The sequence below is a fragment of the Astyanax mexicanus genome, chromosome 13, assembly GCF_023375975.1.
Source record: "Astyanax mexicanus isolate ESR-SI-001 chromosome 13, AstMex3_surface, whole genome shotgun sequence".
In the NCBI taxonomy this organism is placed as follows: Eukaryota; Metazoa; Chordata; class Actinopteri; order Characiformes; family Acestrorhamphidae; genus Astyanax; species Astyanax mexicanus.
In genome coordinates this window covers 42272431-42291404 of record NC_064420.1, presented here as the reverse complement: position 1 = coordinate 42291404, position 18974 = coordinate 42272431, and the positions used below count along the sequence as shown (strand labels likewise).

The following is an 18974-nucleotide window of genomic DNA, read 5'->3' as shown; positions in this document are numbered from 1 at the left end:
ATCCAGCAACACTGAATTGTAATAAATCTTGTAACATTGCAGAAGCTTATTGAAACAATGCTCCAGTGAATGCGTTAAAGCAATCAAAGCTACAGGTGGTCCAACAAAACATTAGAGTGTGATAATTGGGTCAGATTGAGGTCAGATCTTCACGTTGTCCCAACAAACAAACGGCAAGCTGCAGGATTAGTTTGGACTTGGTTGTTTTGGTGCACATCTGAGTGTGATTACAGTAATCACACTAGCCCAAACACTTCCTTTACGGGTGAAAATGAACCTGAGATTGATTCAACTGGACTAAAAACTGCAGGTGTGAAAATGGTGTTAAAGTATCTGAATTCATTCATAAGAAGTGGTGTACACAAACACGTTGACATACAGTATAGTGTACAAACATACAGTACATATTATAGAAACTTAATGTAGAGTATTAATAGTCCTATAAACACACAAAGCATTATAACTCTTTAAATCTTCTTAAATTAATGGGAACTAAGCATTAGACACATATTAGTTCCTTCTCTGAGATCTAGAAGGCCCTGAGGGATTTATCGACTGCACTGGTGAAACACCCATACATTAAATGGTTAAGCTTGATGAGCTTCTTCTTCTCTCTCTCTCCCTCTCTCTCTCTCTCTCTCTCTATCTCTCTTTCTCTCTCTCTCGTTTTCTCTCTTTCCATTTCTCTCTCTTTCTCTAGTCTCATTTTCTCCATGTCTCTTGCATTTCTGTCTCTCTCCCTCTCTTTCTCCCTCTCTCCCTATCTTGCTGTCTTTCTCTCTCTTTCTCCCTCTCTCCCTATCTTGCTGTCTTTCTCTCTCTTTCTCCCTCTCTCCCTATCTTTCTGTCTTTCTCTCTTACGCTCACACTCTCGTCCCCCCTTTATGCCTCTCTCTTTCTCTCCATCTCTCCAATCTTTCTCTCTCTTTCTCTAGCTCCATCATTTCCTTCATGTCTCTCGCATTTTCTGTCTCTCTCTCTCTTATCTCTCTCTTGCTCTCTCCCTATCTCTCTCTCCCTCTCTCTCTCTTACTCTCTTTCATTTTCTCTCTCTCCCTCTCTCACCCTCTTTCTCTCCATCTCTTGCTCTTATTCTCTCTCTTTCTCTAGCTCCCTTATTTTCATGTCTCTCGTTTTCTGTCTCTCTCTCTCTCTCTCTCTCTCTCTCTCTACACTAATGGTGTCATGATTATTGGTAAGCACTGAATGCCTCTTATCATTCAGTCACTGTCACCAACACAGCCTGGATGCGCCTCTGCTGTCACCTAGGCAACCTGCACCATTACGACAAGACAACAGGAGCTCATCCCTCTCTTTCTCTCTCTCTTTCTCTTTTTCTCTCTCTCTCTCTCTCTCTCTCTCTCTCTCTTTCTCTCTCTCTCTCTCTCTCTCTTCTATTCTCTCTTTCTTGATTGGCCAGGCATTAAATGCATTTCATAACAGTTTCATCACTTGTTTGCTCTCTGTTTCCATAGAATACCCAGTCTTCTGACCTGCAGCTGGAGGACAGCGGCTCCGTGTTGGTGGATGACAACTCCAGCCAATCATCAGTCACTGTAGACAGTGAGGAGGAGAGGAGGAGTGCCTTAGAGAAAAGCATGTATGTATATCAGTCTGATGTTGAATAACTGATCTGGGTGGTTAAACACAGGCAGGGGGATCCATATACTTGTAGTAGGGTTTTCACAAAAAAGTTATTTATATTATTTAAGCTTTTGATTAAATAAATATTGTAATGAATCAGTCAAGCCCAACATTTACAATGAGCAGAAACTGAAACTGTACTGATCAAAATCAATCAATGGTGGTAAATAACCAGAAAAAAATGTACAAAATAAAAAAAAGACACATTAATTAATACAACAAAATGGCATAAATAAAACCAAAATTAGGAGATAAAAATCAATACAGAATTTTTAACCCCTGTTGAAAATGTTGAGACCCCACACTTATAACAGATTCATAATAACCTATTTTCCATGTCCATTATCATATTTCATTCATCACAGGCCTCATTCTTCAGGATTTTCCTGAAATGAAAAACCACATACATTTAAATTACATTACAAACCCAAACAAGGATCATTTCTCTTAAAGCCAGATCTAACTACATTTACACTTTCAAAGCAAACTTTTTTTTTTCTACATTGATCAGGAATAAATACATGTCAGTTTTCTGGACAGAGATTAAACATGAGAGACATCAGTGTATGTTAATTAATTAATAATGGGATATATAAATTATTATTTAGAGGTTCATACTGCTCTGTAATTTATTTTTAATTGTTTGGCTATTTGAAAAAACTTTTTATTAAATTCTGAAGTCTATTTAAATATATTGTAGACTTGCTTGGCCTAATTTACAGTAATGCAAATTATATCACAGTCCATAATCTTTATGTAAACTCCTTAGTAATGAAGATTTTCATGCCTTCCTGGTCTTGTTTTAACAGCAGGTTAAATAAGGGCTAATCCTCTGTGTGAGTGTGTGCAGTATTCTGTGTGGAGTGCCTAATTGAAGCGACATCAATCACACTGTTATCTCCTCTGAGTGAAAGCAATCCTGCCAGCATTATTTTCACATCAGATGAAAGCTCTGCTGATCTCCTCTTCTTCTTTTCTGTAGGTATGTTCTAAAAGAGCTGATCGAGACGGAGAAACTGTACGTAGTTGACCTGGGATACATTGTAGAGGTGAGTTACAATTAGGGGTTGGTATCACAGGGCATCCCACAATATGATTGCCCATGATAATGGAATAATGGAATATTCAATATGCTCTATGTATATATTGCAAGAAAGTTCTATATGATACTTAACAGCATCTATTTTACTGAAGAGGATAAAATACTTATAAATAACTAAATACCAGGAATGATGGATATGTTTATTGGTGATAGTTTCACAACCAATATTCTTCACTGCAAGTTTACCCTATTCATGTGATTAGCGCCACCATGTGGAGTAAAGAAGCAGTACTTACTGTCAATTGGGGATCAGTCTTAAGGAGTTTAGAGAGCATATCATCGCTGTCCAATTAAAAACACTTATCTCCATTTTTGTTGATTTTTAGTTTACTACATAATTTGAACAGACAAACTGTCCCTTACACTGTGCCAATATTTCTTGATGAATGAAGCATAGACTGTGTATAGCTTGACAGAGCATCGTCTCTCAAAAGTGAAGCCACCACAGGTCGGGCGCCCCCTGCTGTTCGGTTGCAGAAAGCTGTGTAACTCCACCCATCCCCATAGGTTTCAATGGCAAAACAGAAAACTTTCAATCACGTTTTATTTCCAATATACTGTAATTCTACCTCCATTATTTAAATGCAACAGCTATTGTAACCTCTGCTTATATTGTCTAATTTTATATCCCCATGGAATTCATTTTTTAAAACGTTATTTAGCTCTATTCAAAAAGGTGTGGTTATTGTAAAAGGTCTGGGTTACACCTAGCCGGGGTGGGACCAGTGACTGTATGGGTGGACTACTGCATATAGAATGTGACCTACTGCGTATAGCTCTGTGGAGGCAGCCCTCAGGGGCGGGGTTATTCAAATGAGTAGGCTGTCTCTCCACAGTCTTTCTCCCTCCTCTGGTCTCTACTGCGCAGACTCGGGTTTCAGGATCGCCAACATGGCGGAAGATTTTGGCTTCATTTTCATTGATTGAATGGGAACGGCGACAGGCGTCCATCTTTTTTACAGTCTATGGAATGGACCAATGGAAACTCTTTAAAATGACCTGAAATAATTTTTTTTTTACATTGACTTCCATTAAAAGTTTACAAGATTTTTTCTCTCTCTTGTAAAGTTGCTGTTTTGGAGATTATTTTTCATTGGACAGCGACGATATGTTTGATATATCTCAGTATCGATATTTTGTCTCACTCATAGTTATAATCGATAGGTGGATGGATAGATTGATAAATCATTTTTTTTTATTCCAATAAATCTGTTTTAGGTTTTACACACATGCATATACAAACACATACTCTATACACAGACATATACTGTATGCCACATGTCATGTTACATAGACAGGAGCTAGTTGCGTGTCCCATGACTTTTGCCATGACCTATGGAAGCTAAGTAATAGTGCACAGACCTGCAGACTGCAGGATATAGATATTGGTCCTCCTGCACTGAATGTGGATGATATTTGTTATTTTCACAGACAGTTGTAGCTAATTGTAGCTAACAATCATTACCACACACTGCACTGTCCACTGTAGGTGGTAGGTAACTGTAGGTAATTGTGGCTTAAAGTTTTTAAACTTTGATAAATATATTTGTTTAATTTAGATATTTTTTATTAACAAGTACAATAATTGACTGTGAAATATATTGGGAATTATTCTGTGACATACACACTGGCCATATCACTCAATGGAGTTGTTCTACAGCTTTACACAAGACCATGGTTTTGGGTAGATATTTAGATATGCTTATGTATTACAGTACCCCAATTAAACAACAATTATATATGAATGTGCATATTTTTGATATTTATCTATTTATCTTGGAATGTACTTGTTGCTTGCAGCATTCAGTGGAGCTGTAATATAAACACTATACAATATAATAAAGGCTCCCAAAAGCATTAAAATCATAGCAAGAATAAACAGAGTTTTGGTCTGAATCCAAAAACAGCTTGAAACGGATAAGGAAGGGATTTGTTTCAATATCCTACATTATGTAGAGTCCAGTGTTCCTAAATATTTATTGGGCAGAGCTGAACTGAAGTGAGCTATAATGCTTTTAATATGTCAACAATAAATCTGGGCCTTACTGCTGACAGAACATATTGTTGCAGAGCAATGGCCTTCAGTATAAATTGGGTACAGTTTATTGACCGGACTGATTAAACAGTGTGTGTGTATGTGTTTGTGTGTGCAGAGGTGGAAAAAGTACAGAAAATTGTAATTAAGTAAAAGTACCTTTACTTTGCTAAAATTCTACTCAAGTAAAAGTAAAAGTACCCATCTAAAAAAAAGTAAAAAGTACTCAATTTAAAATGTACTTTGAGTAAAAGTTACATAGTTACTTTTAATTATTTGATGTAAAAAAGTAAAACAAATCATAAATTAAATAGTTTTAAATGAACCATTGTTTCAGATAATAATTTGGACATTTCAGGCAGTATTTTTTCAGATCACCCCATAAAACATTTTCAAGAACAAATGGCATAGGTTTCTATGATCCATTTTTTCTTTACTATTAAAATGTTATGGTCATATATGTGACTATAAACTGTATTTTTATAGTTTTACAGGTCATTGTTATTTTTTTAACTTGCTGTTGCTATGCTTTAACTGCTATTTACATGTTTTTTTTTACATTTAAGCAGAGAAACAAAGATTGTTTATGTTAAAAATACTTACACCACATGATTTCTCAGGTTTGATGTGGAAGTTTTGAAAGCTGACAGCTCTGTCGGGGCACATTTTGTATTGCATGAGGACGTTATTGCCTCGTTATTCCACGCGAGCATCCGTGCGCCGACGCATCCGCGCCAATTATTATTTTAATTCAGACAATTAGTTTTTTTCCCCAGCATTTTTATTTTTTACTCAGTAATGGAGAGTTTTCTAATGTAGCAAAGTAAATTACTTGTGTCAGAATGTAGTTGAGTAAAAGTAAAAGTACCTATTTTAAAAACTACTTAAAAAATTACAAATTACTCATAAAATCTACTCAATTACAGTCATTTAAGTAAATGTAATTAATTACTTTCCACCTCTGTGTGTGTGTGTATACATGTATTAAATTGCAGATGTGAGCTGTGTTGTCTGATTTTCTTACAGGGCTACATGGCTACTATGGCTGCTAAAGGAGTACCAGAAGACATGAAAGGAAAAGATAAAATAGTATTCGGCAACATACACCAAATCTTCGACTGGCATAAAGAGTGAGTCTCACTGTTTGTGTTTTCAATCAATTAATCAATTAATTAACCTTTATTTTCACTCAGGACAAAACATTTGGGATGACCCTCATTTACAATGTTGCAGAGCATTTACAGTATAAAAGGGGCTGAAAACATTTAATAAGAAATGAGAAATAATTAGGAATAAAATAGTAAAAAAAAAAAAAAAAAAATAGATACTAAAATAAATCAACTTTTAATATATATGAATAAAATATATATGTAAATTGACACATAAAAAATGAAGAATTTATAAAATATAAAATAAAGCAAAAAAGATAAAAGTACTAAAGGTAAAGTAAAATTATAAGAATGATAAGAAATTATAAGATGAATAATAATGAACTAAGAACGTAAGAATCAAAATGTAAAACATTAGTATAAAACAATAAAAAGAAATAATAAATAAATACAAATAAATAAAAAAAATAAGAAGAAGAAAAGGATAAACTTATTAAAAACAGTCACAGGTTTTTTATATATATTTATTTATGAACTACAAGTTTAAAATGGTTCAGTGATTCCAGCGAGCTGAGCTTCAACGTGTCCTGTGGTGAATTCCAGTTCTCTGGTGCTGCACTGTAGCTAAAAGCAGACTCTCCCAGTTCACTTAAAACTCTTAAATAAAACTGGACCCAGGACTGAGCCCTGTGGGATTCCTTTGTAGTTCAAAATTGTCACTGTCACAGTGTTGGTGTGTTACGCTGCATTTACACTGCTCCTTCGCTTCAACGCACAGAGATTTATCCTGTTCACGCTGTTGTGGGGTGGGGGAGTCATCTTCTTAAACTAATCTTGAAAAAAAAAGAAAAATCTCTCTTAGGGTTATCAAGCTTTGTATATCTCTTGATCGTAGTCTCTACAAACTAGCTATAGATACAGCACAGGACAAAAAGTTTGGACACACCTTCTCTTTTTCAATGCGTTTTCTTTATTTTTATGACTATTTACATTGTAGATTCTTACTGAAAGCATCAAAACTATGAATGAACACATGTGGAGTTTTATGTACCTAACAAAAAAAGGTGAAATAACTAAAAACATGTTTTATATTCTAGTTTCTTCAAAATAGCCACCCTTTGCTCTGATTACTGCTTTGCACACTCTTGGCATCATTCTCTCAATGAGCTTCAAGAGGTGGTCATCTGAAATGGTTTTCCAAAAGTCTTGAAGGAAGGAGTTCCCAGAGGTGTTTATTAGCACTTGTTGCTCCTTTGTCTTCTTCACTCTGTGCTCCAGCTCACCCCAAACCATCTGGATTGGGTTCAGGTCTGGTGACTGTGGAGGCCAGGTCATTTTTTGTTAAGTACATAAAGGCCACATGTGTTCATTCATAGTTTTGATGCTTTTAGTGAGAATCTACAATGATGAGTAAGTGTTGATCGTCTCTCTCTGTGGTGTGTGCAGTTATTTCCTGGGTGAGCTGGAGAAGTGTGTAGCGGAGCCGGAGAGACTGGCCCAGCTCTTTATCAAACACGTAAGTCTGTCTGTCTGTCGGAATCTGTTTTTATTTGTTTCTCTGTATGTGTGTTTGTGTGTCCTTCTGTTCTCAGTCTCATTCTGTCAGGTATGGATCACTTCTTTCTGTCTTTCTGTCTCTCTTTTTCTCTCAGTGTCTCAGTGTGTGTATAGTGTGTGTAGTGAAGAAGTGATGTCCTTATCCTCCTCAGTGAACCCACTCTATTTCTGTCTCTCACACACCCTCTGTTACTGATACTCTCTGCCTATGTCTGTGTATGTGTGTGTGTGTGTGTGTTACACACATTGTATTTTCACTGTTATGACAGAGCCTCATATCTAGTAACCTAATTGGAGACAGAAGAATAAATATTCTCAGGATACTGTAACTTAACAAGATGTTATTCCAGTGGCTTTGTACATTTCATAGCTCTATTAAATAAAAATGAGCCGAAACAATAAATAACACAGCCATTTAAATCACTTAAAAGCACAACACATGTTGTACATTTTTCGAAATCATGAATGTTCTACAACATTGGAAACATTTTAATCAAAATCACACTTTAGCGCTTTTTTTATTTCTCTTATCTGTGCTTAATGTTGGGCTACTTATTTTAATATGTTACTTAAAGCTCCACTAGGTAGGATTGGGATTTTGTGCTCGTGGGCTCCCCCTACAGTTGCAGAGTGTAATAAATGTTTCAGGCGGTTTAGTTTCTCTTTCTCGTTTTCTGGCTTTCACAGACATATTCGGTCTCTTTCCAGCTTCTGCCAGAGTGTCTGTATGGTAGTTTGTAAAGAATGAACCAGTAGTCCTTGTAGAACTGTTAGAACTAAAGGTTGGAAAGCAGGTCGCAGTTCTCGCGAGCGCTGCAGTGAGTTTCAAGCTGTAATTTCGCTTCTTTAAAAAGATCAAAAATCAAGAAAATCCTACCTAGTGGGGCTTTAAGTGATTTCTTTTACCTGTGTTTTAGTTGTATGTGTTTATGTGAAGTCATTAGACTTTTTATGTACAGCACTTTGATCAGTGTAGGCCAGTGGTCTCAATGTTTTGAGGCACTCTACTTGAAATCAAATTTATTTATCAAATTTATTCATCCTATTCATTTCAATGGAGAGAGCCGCTGCATGATTATGAAGAATTTGGCTATAAAAAATTATAAAAAATTACGCATTCAACTATGGTAATATAGTGCTTATTGTCACTTTTAACAAGGAAAATACTTACATTTGTTTGTTTCTTTGGTCACTTGTTTCTACGCCATCTTACCAGTGATTCTTATAATACCCCTTTGTTTAAAGTGTGCCTCTGAAAAATCTCTGTATGAAGGGCTAACAAGCCCTATCTTTTTCCCTAACCTACCCCTCCAGCCAAATAAGAACCAGGACAGGGGTAGGGCCAAGGGGTGAAATAGGATTGAGCCTAATTATTGTAGCCCCAGTGAACAGACAAGATGCTTTGGCAGAATTCACATCTACAATTAAATGGTGTTCTTCAGCTTCATGGAGCACTGGCACATCTGCATACATACAACACTAAAGACGTAGGACAAAATATATAAAAACAGTCCTGTGTGTACGTGTGTGTCTGTGTGTATCTGCTGCAACTCCCCTGGCTCACCTCTACGAAGACTCGCGGGGTCAGGAAGCCCGAAGGAAAAAACAGGCTGACTAAAGCGTCCAGAAATAAGAGGTGGAATAATAAACACTGGGTGGCTCTTTGATAGCAGAGCTTCATGCACAAAGCTGGCCTATTTCTGGTGCTCAGGATGTGCACAATGTACGATCCTCTCCAGAACACAAAAACACAGTTCTCTAGTTCTGCTGGAACCGCCGCAGTGCTGGAACGTGTTTGTTGGAGGGGGGGCGGAGCAGATGCTGGCGGGCACAAACACTGTAAATAGAATTACACTGGCGGTAATGTGCGGGGGTAATTTCTTGATTACTGGCACGTGGAGGTTTTAGGTGGTTAAATAAAAGCGTTTTTACTCAGATGTGAAGAGCTCGAGTTACAGTATGGTGCTCTCTCTCTGTGCTGTAATAAGACTGAGGCCTCTGGGTAATTAACTTAAAAAGGCTTGAGGGGAATAAAGAAACTCGTAACCAAAATCAAGTGCGGTGTCAAACTGTGAAAACAAGCAGGCTGGGATGTCCGGCCCTAATGAAAAACAGAGAGTGGGGCGATGGCAGCGGGGGGCTGGGGTAGAGTTTTCTTCCATACTCAGCCCCCCTTTATACTTTCCTCTCTCTTACTTTTAGAAGCAGCCTCTCTGGATCATTGTTTCTTTCTGTTTTCAAGCTATTTTACTGCTTATTCACTCACTATTATATAATGCATGGGATATATGGAACACTACAAAAGTATTAGGACATATGCTAATTCATTGTTTCTTCTGAAATCAGTGGTAATAAAAATTTAGAGTTCATCTTGGAGTCTCTGGTGTTCTGGAAAGAGTGACAAGTGAATGACAAGAGCATTAGTGAGGTCCTCAGTTCTTCCCACCTCATCCCCAACTCATCTCATCTCTCTAAAAACACAGTTCCACTGCTCCATACCTTAATGCTGGATTTTGTACGTGTCTAAGCCCACAACTGCAGTAGGCATGGTGCCTCGGCTCATGTTTATCTGCTCCAGAGAGTCCTAAAGCCCTATCTTACACCCTGCGCAAGGCTTGTTGCGATGCTATCTCATTGCTATCTTACACCACACCAACAGTCTATTTTCACATCTTCCACCTGCATCATTTAAATAGAATAGCAACAGTGCTTGTTAATATATATCTATGCTGATGGGTGTGGTGGTCTGGAAACGAGATAAGGTAAATTCAAGTCAATTTGTGACTTGAAAACACAGGCGCGCCACTGACTGAAAAAAAGGCGCACAAGGTGTACTTTTCCTGTCGTTATGATAGCAAAGACACACTGATACGCTCTCTCTCTCTAAATCAAGCTGTGCATTGCAGGGGTTGATGGCTAGCCTATAGATCACTAAAATAGGGCCCCCAGTCTAATGGTCATATTCCACTCACAACAAGATAATACCTCACAATTTATACTGGTGTGTGTGTTCCAATGTACATTTACATTCTATATACCTATTACAGAGCTGGGCCAGTGTACTGATAGGAGTCTAGCCCATTGACTCTTATTGGTAAAGCACAGCATAGTCACCCAGACCTGGAATTGAACCCCATAGTAGAATCCTACATAGTAGCTAACTGGCAGGCGGTGGTGTTATCCACTGCACCACTCCAACCTCCTGTAAGAAGACAGTAGGGATTAGCTTCTTTGTGGAAACATAAACAGATAAATAAACTCTCCTCTACTGGAATGTTTATGACTGTGCTGCGAAGTCACCTTCTCTCTAACACACTCAGCATGGGCCAAACTGTCTCCAGGCAACACTGTGTGTGCGGTGTGTGTGCGGTGTGTGTGCGGTGTGTGTGCAGTGTGTGTGTGTGTGTGTGTGTGTGTGTGTGTGTGTATCCAGGTGTTGTCTCCCGGTACCTGGCTGCAGTTAGAAAGGCTTGCTGTGGTCTCTGGTTACATTCTGGATAAAGTTACTGAATTATACATGACCTCATGCTCTTTACACTACTCTATTAGAGCCTCTCTCTAAACCCCTCTTTCTCTTTCTCTCTTTTTCTATCCCTTCTCTTTCTCTTCCTCTTTTTGTCTGTCACATTCTCTCTTTCATTAATTATTTTTTCTTCCCTCCCTCTTGTAATCTCTTCCCTCCTTCTTCTGTTTTATTTCTTAATTTTTGTATCTTTCCTGTCATTTCTTCTTTCTCTTCTTTTATTTTCCACAAAATGTCTCCTTGTCTTTCACTCTTTATTTTTATTTTATCACAATTCACCATTTCATATCTTTTTTCTTTTTATTCGTCTGCTCTTTTTTAATCCTTACTCTTCCTCATACACCCACAGATGCTCCAATTTCTTAAATCCTATCCTAATCTCTCTTTCATTTTATATCTTTATTATGTATTTTTTCATTCTTTTAATGTTCTCTCTCTCTCTCTATAGTTTTCTGCAGCTCTCTCTCTCTTTAATTTCTTTTGCATTTTCTGTTCATCGCTCTATCTATCTCTCTTTCCATCTTACCTTCTGTCTCTCTCTCTCGTTCTCTCTCCTGCTCTGTCTTTCTTTTATTTTCTTGAGCTTCATCTTTTCACCCCCCCCCCTCTCTCTCTCTCTCTCTCTCTCTCTTTATCCTATTAGTCACAGTGCACCACACCCACTGCAATGGAGAGTCAGTATCAAACAGGCTCGTTTAAAAACGAATAGAAGCTCCTCCAGCAAAACGACAGCCATGCAGAAGTCATCTCTCTGTCTCTCTCTCTCTGTCTCTCTCTCTCTTTCTCTCTCTTTCTGTCTCTCTCCCTCTTTTTTCTCTCTCATCCTAATGCGTTTTCCTTTTTCCTCTCTTTTTTGTCACATGACCTGTCTGTAACAGGTGTATTTATGCTGAGAGATAGTTGAGCTTTCGGGGATGCATACATCAGTATACAACAGCCATCCAAACACTCTGATTGGTTAAAGGTGTTGCACTTTTGTTGTTTTATGATATCAGTGTGTGTGTGTGTGTATCTGGTGTGTTTGTGTTCTCACTTTTCCTGCGTAATTCCACAGACCACCTGTTGCTAAATGCACTCTATAATAAAAGCACATTACCCTGCTTATCCAGCACATCTTCTGAATGTAAGGGTATTAATAATTAAAGCTCTTCTCTGCAGTAACCATGTCTCTAATGGGGATGCTTTAAACTGCATGCTGGAAGATTGCTGCAAAGGGTTTGATTGAAGCCACAAAAGCATTATTTTGATTGGTGATTACCTCAGGATTAAAAACACTACTTAAAAATGATCCCAGAGATGCTAAGAACACAGAACCCTTTGCAACCTCTGCAACCAAATACTGTATGGATTTATACTACTCCAGCCCAGTGGTTCCTAAACCTGGTCCTGGAGAACCTCATTAGGATTAAGTCATTAATTATATAATTAACTAGCTAGATCAGATGTGTTAGGAGAGGGTGAAATCCAAAATGTGCAGATCAGAGTGTTAAGGACGTAGCACTGTGCACTGTGAGTATGGTGACCATAGTCTTAGCATTTGCAGCTGCTTCAGAATGTCCCATTTTATTGGCAGTAGTTTTCTTTGGAGCTTATTTTGCAGATTCCAGAGGATGTCTGGGTGCTTCACTGCATGATAGCAAACATTTTCTACTACATTTGTGTCTAAATTCTGATAGAACAGTCTATATGCTCATTTCTTATGTTGTACTATTTCTAAACTGAGGTTTTTACCCACCATTCAAACTTTCCATCTGTTTTTCTTATCCTTCCATGTCCAGTGGGGTTAGCTACAGGACTATGGTTGATCATAGAAAAATGAAATAAAATTCTTTAATCCAAAGATCCCCAAAGTTAAGGATTGCTTAAGCTCTATTTAGTCTCTGGGTACACAAAACACTGCAGTTCTTTATTTAATTTTAAATGAAACTTCAGAGCTTGCAAATAGATGCAGGTGAGTTTTGCTTAATCAATCTGTTGTGTTTTACCATTTCTGACTCACCACACTTGTAGAATGTGTAAAACTAATGCGTCTTGTTGAGGAAACAGAGAGAAGACTTGACTAACTAAAAAACATGACTAACAGGATCACCCTCTTAAGAGTACAAAGTAAATCAGTTTTAGTACTAGATGAGCAGCTTCTTTTGGCTGTGTTTTTACTTAACTGGTGGATAATAATAAAAAAAGACAAAACATATGATACAGAATATTATTAATCTGTTCATGATGATGCATTGCCAAGTTTACCTGGAACAGTATCAGTATCAGCGATCAACTGATTGTACTGAACATTTTTTCCTATTGTTGTTTTACAGCATTACACAGTTTTGCATGTGTTATCCTGCTTGCTTCATTTGGGCTAGATTTTGCAGTTTGCAGGGAGCATCACAATGAGTTTTCTTATTGAAGGTAACAGCGCTACGTAACATTGCTTTAAACTTTCACCTGTTTGTTTTGCAGGAGCGGCGTCTCCATATGTACGTGGTGTACTGCCAGAACAAGCCCAAGTCGGAGCACATAGTTTCGGAATACATCGACACCTACTTTGAAGTGAGTCTCGTCAGTTTAACCCGGCGTCTTAAACACAAACAGATAAACATACGCAGATAGACGGCCGCACGCTTCAGTGCGGACCTCCACCGCACACAGGCCACGCATGACGGAGCAGACGGAGCCGGCCCATCTGTGCAAGCATCATCAATATCCCCTCTATCATTCTGAACACACTTTCCTACATGAGTCACGCCAGCCGCACGGGCCTGTGCCCCAGCTCTTCTAGGAATGGAGGAAACGGAGGGACGAGCGCTCGTCAGTTTTAAGTGCCGTTAATGTGTTTGTCTCAGCACTGAGAAAATATAATTAGTAATTTTATTGGTGGTGTTGTTCTGCTGGATCTGAGTGGAGCTCTGAATCAGAAAGCAAATATATGGTTCTATATTGACAGTCGTAACAGACAGCCATTCTGCTGTGAAACCTGCTGCATCATCTACGTCACTCACTGTTAACTACTCTGTCTGTGTGTGTTTCTGTGTGTGTGTGTGTGTGTGTGTGTGTGTGTGTTTGTGTAGGAGCTGAAGCAGCAGCTTGGTCATCGGTTGCAGCTGAATGATCTCCTCATCAAACCTGTGCAGAGAATCATGAAGTACCAGCTGTTACTGAAGGTGAGACACAAGGTGTTGTCAACACTTAAACACACACACATCACACACACACACATTTTAATCATGTGGAAAAGTTGTAAGGGGGAGCAAGGAACAATGTAATGTGGGGTTATGGGTGGGAACTAAATTGCAGTGACTGCAGAAACTGCTAAGCAGTTGCTAGGTGGTTGCTAAGCAGTTGCTATGGTGGCCATGGTGGTTGTTATGGTTTTGCTAAGTGGTTGCTAGGTGGTTGCCAAGGTGTTGATGTTCTGTCCATGGTGGTTGCTATGGTGTTACTAAGGTATTGCTAAGTGGTTGCTAAGGTGTTGCTATGGTGGCCATGGTGGTTGCTATGGTTTTGCTAAGTGGTTGCTAGGTGGTTACTAAGGTGTTGCTATGGTGGCCATGGTGGTTGCTAGGGTGTTGCTCAGGGCGTTGCTATGGTGTTGCTATGGTGGCCATTGTGGTTGCTATGGTTTTGCTAAGTGGTTGCTAGGTGGTTACGGTGTTGCTATGGTGGCCATAGTGAGTACTAGGTGGTTGCTAAGGTGTTGCTTTGGTGACCGTGGTGGTTGCTATGGTGTTGCTCAGGGCATTGCTAAGGTGTTGCTATGGTGGCCATGGTGGATGCTATGGTGTTGCTAAGTGGTTGCTGTGATGTTGCTAGGTGGTTGCTAAGGTACCTATGGTGGTTGCTATGGTGTTGCTAAGTGGTTGCTAGGTGGTTGTTATCATGTTGCTATGGTGCCCATGATGGATGTTTTGGTTGTGCTAAGTGGTTGTTAGGTGTTGGCTAAGGTGTAAGGTTTCAGAAAACAGTGATAGTGGAACTGTGGTATAATGTGTAATATTGGCACTGCTGTGCTGATCTATGACCGCAACACAGCAGTGCTAATATTACACATTACAGCACAAACCTCCAGTGTATTATTGCTTAAACAAACTACTGTCCCCATATGAAGACATTATGTTTTTGCAAAAGTGGCTTCCTTTACATAGACAAAGTTTTGTTTTTATACTTGTTAGATCCTACTAGAAATAAAAAATGCACACCAAGAAAAAATCTGGGTCTCAGGAGGATAGTATTTAAATTATTCAGGACGGTGCTGTTTCAGCCTTCTAAAACTAAAGCAACCAACTTTGGTAGCTAAAGACGTCTTGACTAAACATCTACTACATTAGGCATAAGGGAAAAACTGTGTAACATGATGGTCCTAGTTTACCATAAAAGGAGAAACTGAGACTGTATATAGACGGGAATTCTGATATTGATTCAGCATGTGTGTGTGTGTGTGTGTGTGTGTGTGTTTTTTTTCTCATCAGGATTTCCTCAAGTATTACACCAAGGCTGGGATGGACACAGAGGAGCTGGAGGTATGAATCATCACTCTGAAACTGAACTCACAATTATCCAGTAGTTTCATTTCAAACTGTGACAAAAGTGGAAAAAGGCAGGGTGAGAAGTATCCCATTACCGGGGCATGGTGTAATGCTGGTGCAGGCGCCAAGAAGAGCTTACTCACAGAACTCTGTGTACTCTGTGTGTTTCAGTGTCAATACTTCTGCAGAAACCTCTCAGGAATACAGTAATTCTTACTTAATGCCCCTCAAAAAGATCTGTTTTCACATATTTCAAAACCACCCCTCTCGTTTCTCTCTCACTCTCTTTCTCTGGAACAGAAAGCAGTGGAGGTGATGTGCTTTGTTCCTAAGCGCTGCAATGACATGATGAACGTGGGTCGGCTGCAGGGCTTTGAGGTACGGCGCCAGACGTGGGCTGCAGTTTGAAACTGTCTCAGCGCAGGAGGAGATACTGTGGGAGTCTGGGCTGTTTTCTAAAGCCTCTGTGTCTCTCTCTCTCTCTGCAGGGGAAGATCACTGCGCAGGGTAAGCTGCTTCAGCAGGACACCTTCACTGTGACTGAGCAGGACAGCAGCTTCCTGTCTCGGCCCAAGGAGAGGCGGGTCTTCCTCTTCGAGCAGATCGTGATTTTTAGCGAGCCGATCGACCGGAAGAAAGGATTCTCACTGCCTGGCTACATATTTAAAAGCAGCATCAAGGTGAGTCTTTGAGGGGCTTCTTATCAATACATCTATATTGATAAGAAGTATTTTTAACGACTTCATCATTTATCACTGATTATACCACAGTTAGTTCCAACCCTGCAATGTAATTGGCTGAGAGGCATTTTATGAGTGACATTATCAGCCGGTAATGCACTGTAACCGAAGCTCCTAGCAATGATGCAGTGATTTCATTATATATAATGAATGATGAGCGATGTCATTACACACCACTGGCAGACAAAGACCCAGTCCCACAAATAAGCCCAGCAATTTGAAAATCTGCATTATTACACACATTATCAACCACCAATGTCAGGTTAAAAGTTGTTATTATTAAAATAAAAGCGTAAATGTATATATTTTTCAGTTAATATAGGGTATTTTAAGCTGAAGGTAAGGTGGCCGAAAATAGGAGAACCTTGTAATACTGCAGGTCTTGCCGCTGAGGGGCGCCGAAGTAACTTAAACTTTAATTCTTAAAAAAAAATACATTTTCTTTCAAAGTCAAACGAGCGCTGGACTTTAATCTACACAGATTTCTCTCCTGAAAACTGTGTATTTGAGTGAGTAAAGCACTTCCGTTTATTTACAGTAAGCTTAGATTACCTGCGGCCTCATGCCTATGACAGCAGCACAGCAGTGCCAATTTTACGTGTTAAAGCACGCCCCCTTTTGTATTATTGCTCAAATATAAAGCAGCATTATGTGTGAATTAGTATTTTTTGCTCCTCGACATGGGATTGTAACTCACTTTTACTCCACTGCAGTAAATACAAACCACAAATACAAACTCCTCCTTGTGGATAGCTTGTCATGACTGGGCAGGAGAACAAATGTACCATACACGATAATCAGTCCAGAGCTATACACAGAGAGGCAGCAACAAAGGGCAGGCAAAAATCACAGTCAGTAATACACAAAAACAGGGTAGTAACAAAATGGCTTATATCTACACTGATGGGTGTGGTGGTCTGGAAGTGAGGTGGTGTGGTCATGTAAATTTCTGGTGTGTTTCTATCTTGGTGGCGAAAAAAAAAGGTGCGCACCTGACTGATTAAAACCCTGACAACAGTCTATAGTCACCCGTCCATACCTATCATAGCTGCGCACCTACACATGCACATGCTCAGCACACATACTCCCAGATTTCACGTCAACAATAAATAGAGTAAAGAATAAAATAACATGGCTGTTACCTTAAATAAGCTGCAAACTGTGAAGTGTATCTTCACAGTGTGAACGTTCAGGTCAGTATCCTCTGATGAGACACACAAAAGCACTGCGCCGTTAGGATATGAACACGCCAAAGTCAGAGCTCACCTGGCTTTTTTTTTCTTATGAATTTATTTCTAACATTTATCCCATTTTCTCCTCAATTTACAAGGCCAATGACCCAACCCACTTATTAGTACTCCCCCACTATCACTAGTGATACTTATCACTCCAGCACATGTGAAGTTAGACTCCGCCTCTTTTCCAACTGCTGCTGATGTAGCATAGCGCAGCAACTCGGTTCTGATTCATCAGCTCACAGACAAATGCCTTGTGCTGACCGACATCATTCTTTGGAGTGATGTGGGGATCCACCCAAAGAGAGAGCAAGGCCAATTGTACTCTCTCAGGGCACTGGCAGCTGATGGCAAGCTGCATGATCAGGATTCGAACCAGTGATCTCAACCGATCATAGTGGCAGCACCTTGAGCTCCTGGCTCTTAAAGGGAATGGCAAGTGAGACACTAATTGGTTTATTTCACGTTACGGCCAAAACACAGCCATGATTAAGTAAGAGTTTGCACGTTTTGAGACGCGCAAGGCATGCTTTTTTGCATCCTTGCGATACCAAACACATGCCGACACGCCCTTAATCAAGCTGCACCTAGAGATTGCTAAAATAAGGCCTGAAATCTGATAACTGCAGGACTGCTACATCTCTACATCCTAACATAGATTCAGATTTCAGAGATGAGCATATTATTCCAATTATCCACTTCAGCTGCTGAGTTCATTAAGTGCTATCTGTAATATCATCTGCAATACTACTAGCGCTAATGCTATCTGCACTATCTGTGCTATCAGTTGTACTTTATGACCCTTGTTATTAACTGGTCCATTTAACATAATTCTTTACAGTGGAACTGAAATTATTGCTCTCATAATTATGATGTGAATGATGTTAGAAGCATTATTATGCTCCATTTACTGAAATTAGATAAATTATATAAAGCTGGTGGACTCATACAGTATGTCATTCTCTTTTCACATGCTGTACTTTCATTCAGATGAGCTGCTTAGGTCTGGAGCCGAGTGTGGAAGGTGATCCGGCTCGTTTCGCGCTGACGTCTCGCGGGGCCGATGGCAGTATGGTGCGCTTCGTCCTGCACTCCTCCTCAGTAGACATTAGCAGGTCCTGGGTCAGCGATGTGAGCCAGATCCTGGAGACCCAGCGCAACTTCCTTAATGGTGAGCCCCTTCTGACCCCCACCCTCATTCCTACCACCCCTTCTAGCCTTTGTGATCATTTGTGCTTTGATCTGTCATCTGCAGGACAGTTCAGGCAGGCACTGTCTTTAAGAGAACTGCTTTATGGGATGCTGTTAAAGCCCACACACAGAGCATGGTGCCCTTTAGTTCTGCAGAGATGAACAGTCAGTGAGTTTAAATCAATCAAATTAAATTTGATATTATTCAGTGTCATAATCTTTCCGTTGCAGAACCGGTTGTAGGAGGGGCCTGAAGGGGGCGTTGCCCCCCCCCCCAAATTTTGTTTTTGACCCCCCCAAGCGCAAGAAATCAATATT

General features: G+C 39.5%; 1 protein-coding gene across 1 annotated transcript in view; it reads left to right on the top strand.

Moving 5' to 3' along the window:
- Nucleotides 1-1389: 1389 nt before the first annotated feature.
- The window catches only part of arhgef25a (Rho guanine nucleotide exchange factor (GEF) 25a), a 41283-nt gene continuing 23698 nt past the window's right edge, over nucleotides 1390-18974 (top strand). The window contains exons 1-10 of the mRNA XM_049486392.1: nucleotides 1390-1600; nucleotides 2627-2693; nucleotides 5808-5911; nucleotides 7337-7406; nucleotides 13428-13517; nucleotides 14036-14128; nucleotides 15434-15484; nucleotides 15791-15868; nucleotides 15979-16170; nucleotides 18456-18636. Of these exons, the coding sequence (XP_049342349.1) occupies nucleotides 1599-1600; nucleotides 2627-2693; nucleotides 5808-5911; nucleotides 7337-7406; nucleotides 13428-13517; nucleotides 14036-14128; nucleotides 15434-15484; nucleotides 15791-15868; nucleotides 15979-16170; nucleotides 18456-18636 (928 nt within the window). The 5' untranslated portion in view covers nucleotides 1390-1598. The remainder of the gene's footprint in view (nucleotides 1601-2626; nucleotides 2694-5807; nucleotides 5912-7336; nucleotides 7407-13427; nucleotides 13518-14035; nucleotides 14129-15433; nucleotides 15485-15790; nucleotides 15869-15978; nucleotides 16171-18455; nucleotides 18637-18974) is intronic.